The sequence below is a fragment of the Coregonus clupeaformis genome, chromosome 17 (genome assembly GCF_020615455.1).
Source record: "Coregonus clupeaformis isolate EN_2021a chromosome 17, ASM2061545v1, whole genome shotgun sequence".
Lineage (NCBI taxonomy): Eukaryota > Metazoa > Chordata > Actinopteri > Salmoniformes > Salmonidae > Coregonus > Coregonus clupeaformis.
The window spans coordinates 8,803,840-8,807,675 of record NC_059208.1 but is presented as its reverse complement, the minus strand read 5'-3'; the positions used below and the strand labels follow the sequence as shown (position 1 = coordinate 8,807,675).

The 3,836-nt window shown below is 52.5% G+C and overlaps 1 protein-coding gene across 1 annotated transcript in view; it reads left to right on the top strand.

Annotated features, from left to right (window-relative positions):
- Positions 1-1,891, top strand: part of LOC121586548 (forkhead box protein O6-like) — a 57,084-nt gene extending 55,193 nt beyond the window's left edge. Inside the window, exon 2 of the mRNA XM_041903311.1 lies at positions 1-1,891. This exon is cut by the window's left edge and continues 244 nt beyond it. Coding sequence (XP_041759245.1) covers positions 1-1,607 — 1,607 coding nt within the window. The 3' untranslated portion in view covers positions 1,608-1,891.
- The last annotated feature ends 1,945 nt before the right edge of the window (positions 1,892-3,836 follow it).

The following is a 3,836-nucleotide window of genomic DNA, read 5'->3' as shown; positions in this document are numbered from 1 at the left end:
AGGGTTATGGCCTAGGTCAGGGGGCTCGACCGGGGATGCATCAGGGGTCTCCGGAGCATGGTAGTCCTGCAGGGAAGGGCGGAGTAGGGGTGGGAGGAGAGGAGTACGATGCCTGGACGGATCTCCACTCCCGGACCTCCTCCTCAGCTTCGACGCTCAGCGGCTGCCTGTCTCCCATTCTGGCCGAGGCTGAGCCAGATGAGCCAGAGGAGGGAGGCCTGTCCTGCTCCACTTCCCCACGTCTCTATCCCAGCCCTACTTCCACTCGCTCCCCTGCCCTGGGCACTGGGGGGCACTGCCCTGGAACCTCCATGGAGCTACCCCAACTCACTGACCTGACTGGGGCTATCAGCCTGGACGAGGGTTACCCCCACCCCCAGAACCACCCTCAGACCCAGCCTCGTAATGGCTACCCCAGCCCCTATGGCCCTGGCCCCAAGGAGGAAGGCTCCTACTGCGGCCCCGTCTACGGGCAGCCATCCCTGGGCATGCTGCGGCTCCACGCCCCCATGCCCATGCAGACCATCCAGGAGAACAAGCCAGCAAGCTTCCAGCGCCCACTGAGGGTGTACTCAGAGAACAATGCCCTGCAGAGCCTGCTGACCGGAGGGCCTGGAGGTGCTCAGTACTGCAGTAAGGACATGGTCACACTGGGAGGGCAAGGAGGGGAGTCACACACGCTCCTGACCCAAGTAACCAACGGGGTTCACAGCCATAATCAGAGTCGCAGCAGCCACAATCATAGCCATAGCAACCATAATCATAATAACCATGAGCACGGACACAATCCAGGCCCACACAATGGTCATGGCTCAGTTCATGACCAGAACCCCAGCGGTCATCATCAGAATGGTCACCACAATCACGGTCACCCCAACCTGGACTACAACCATAGCCACAAACATCACCTCAGCCCGGGATCTGACTACAACCAGAGTCACAACCACAAACTGAACCCAAGCCATGACCACACTCCCCGGTCCAATCAGGGTCACCTCCACGATCACCTCCAGGGTGGACCTAGACCTCCAGCTGTCCAGGCTCTCTCTCCTAGAGTCAACACAGATATCCTGCAGCCCTACAGCCTCAAAACCCCCACCACAACCCCTAGCCACTATGGCCCCCTCGCCCCCCACCTCCCCACCAACAACCCCCCGTCCCTGCCCCCCAACCCCGCCTCAGTTCTTGACATACCCCAGGACCCCTGCCTCCGCCTGGCCTCTGCCCCAGCCCCTCACCCCCACCCCCGCCACCAGCCCTACCCCGGTACCACCTACCACCAGGGTATAACCATGACCGACTCCTGGCATGGCTACTACCACCAGACCCTTCACCCCTCCCAGAACTACCAGGGCCACCCCCACCACAGCACTCACCAACCCAGCCGCATGGCTCCAGACCTGGATGTAAACATAGATGTTCTCCCCAGCAGCCTAGACTGTGACGTGGAGTCCATCCTCCTCAATGACTTTATGGACACAGAGGGGATGGGGATGGACTTCAACTTTGATGGCTCCCTGTCTCAAGGAGTGGGCATGGGCATGAGCATAGCGGCTTTCGCTGGAGCGCCGCAGGGACATCACAGTCAGAGCTGGGTGCCTGGGTGAAGGGGATTGGTCGGGGAAGCTCAAGGGCCAATCAGGACACAGCAGAAAGGCTTTTACCCACAAGGCTGAGCTGCAGGGGTCAGAGGTCAGGGATCAGGGTCGGAGTGTACCCTTGGACAGACTGACTGATTGACTGTAATGCTTAATACTACAAGACAAAGGAACTGAATATGTATTGTCATGTTGTTTCCTGAGGGTCCCTTTAACTCTACAATCTCTATTCTCTCGTTCTCTCTCTTCCACTCTCTCTTTGTTCATTCTCTCCATCTCTATTCCTCTCTCTGTGTTCTCTCTCTCATTCCCTCTGCACTTGTTCTCTCTACTCCCTCTCCTCCTCTATCTCTGTGTCCCTCCTCTCTCTCTACTGGGATAGAGTAGTGCCACAGCACCCTCCCAGCTCTGTGTTATCCCCCTGGTTCATGTCCTTCAGTTGGTCTGCTATACTGTATCACTCCTCTCATCTTTTGGTCATCCATAAACTCTCAAGCGCTTTACATCCAAAACAGATGCAGTATAACAGAGACCAGGGGAAAGTCATAGTTTAAGTTGAATTTATGCAAACCACTTTTTTATCCATCTCTTCTTATAAAAAAGAGAGGCGGTATCTGGCTTCACCAGGGTCAGGGCAAATTCTCCTTCTTCCTCAAGGATGGAAGGATGAATGCAGGGATGGAGGGATGGAGCAATGGAGGGATGGATTGAGGATTGGGGGTCAGGAGTTCTCCTTCTCCCTGGTGGTGTTGCCCACCATAGATGGATGGAGGAATGGAGGAATAGAGGATACATGTAGATAGAGGATAGATTGATGAGTATAAGGGTTGTTGGTTGGTTGCTATGTCCCCCAGTGTAGTCCAGGAGGACAGACATCCATCAGACAGCCTTCATCACCAACTAGGGCCTCCATTTAAATGCACCATCTCCTCTTTAATCTGTAGAGTAATGCTACAGTGATGCATCACTATTGCAAATGTAATACGCCACTCTATGTTTCTCCTCCCTTCCATTCACCTCCACTGGCTTAATGTGTTTTGGCCAAAGTGATGATGTTAAAGTCACTGTGCACTAAATAGTGGAGGAAGGCGAGATGGAGGTATGGGGGGAGGAAAGGAGAAATGCTAATATTCCCGCTGTGCCTCTTCCTCTCCCTTGGATTTATGTAGCTCTTCCCTTAATGAAATAAAGAGCAATCAGGTCCCATCCTCCCATCCTCCCATCCTCCCATCCTCCCATCCTCCCATCCTCACATCCTCACATCCTCCCTTACTCCCATCCTCCCATCCTCCCATCCTCACTTTCTCCCTGCCTGCTCTGCTTCCTGAAAAGTGTTCTCATTCAACCCCAGCCTGGCTGCTTCCTCCAGCTGACCAACCACACAACACAACAGCTTACTCAGTCTAGGGGGCGTCCTAAATGGCTCCCTGTCCCCTATACACTGAGTGTACAAAACATTAGGAACTCTTTCCATGACAGACTGACCAGGTGATACCAGGTCAAAGCTAAGATCCCTTATTGATGTCACTTCAAGCAGTGTAGAGGAAGGGGAGGAGACAGGTTAAAGAAGGATTTTTAAGCCTTGAGACAATTAAGACATAGATTGTGTTTGTGTGCCATTCAGAGAGTAAATTGGCAAGACAAAATATTTGTGCTTTTGAATGGGGACAGGGTATGGTTGTAGGTGCCAGGTGCAATGGTTTGAGTGTGTCAAGAACTGCAACGTTGCTGGGTTTTTCATGCTCAACAGTTTCCTGTGTGTGTCAAGAATGGTCCACCACCCAAAGGACATCCAGCCAACTTGACACAAGTGTGGGAAGCATTGGAGTCAACATGGGCCAGCATCCCTGTGGAATGCTTATGAGACACCTTGTAGAGTCCATGCCCAGATGAATTGAGGCTGTTCTGAGGGCAAAAAGGGGTGCAACTCAATTTTAGGAAGGTGTTCCTAATATGTTGTGCACTCAGTGTATATTGCACTCATTTTGGACTCTATTCCCTCTACACTGCATTAATTTTGGCCAGAGACTCTAATGACATCAACTCAATCATCTGTATTAAGTAACCTTGATTAAATCTGAAATGGTATCCTTTACCCTAGTGCACTAAAACCTAAGCCTCTGGCCAAAAGTAGTACCCTAGGTTTTCCCTAGGTTACTGCTGATGGACTTGATGTCCTTAGTCCTTAGACTTCAGTGCAGCTGCTCTTGTCCCATCCTCCATTCCTCCTCTCACACA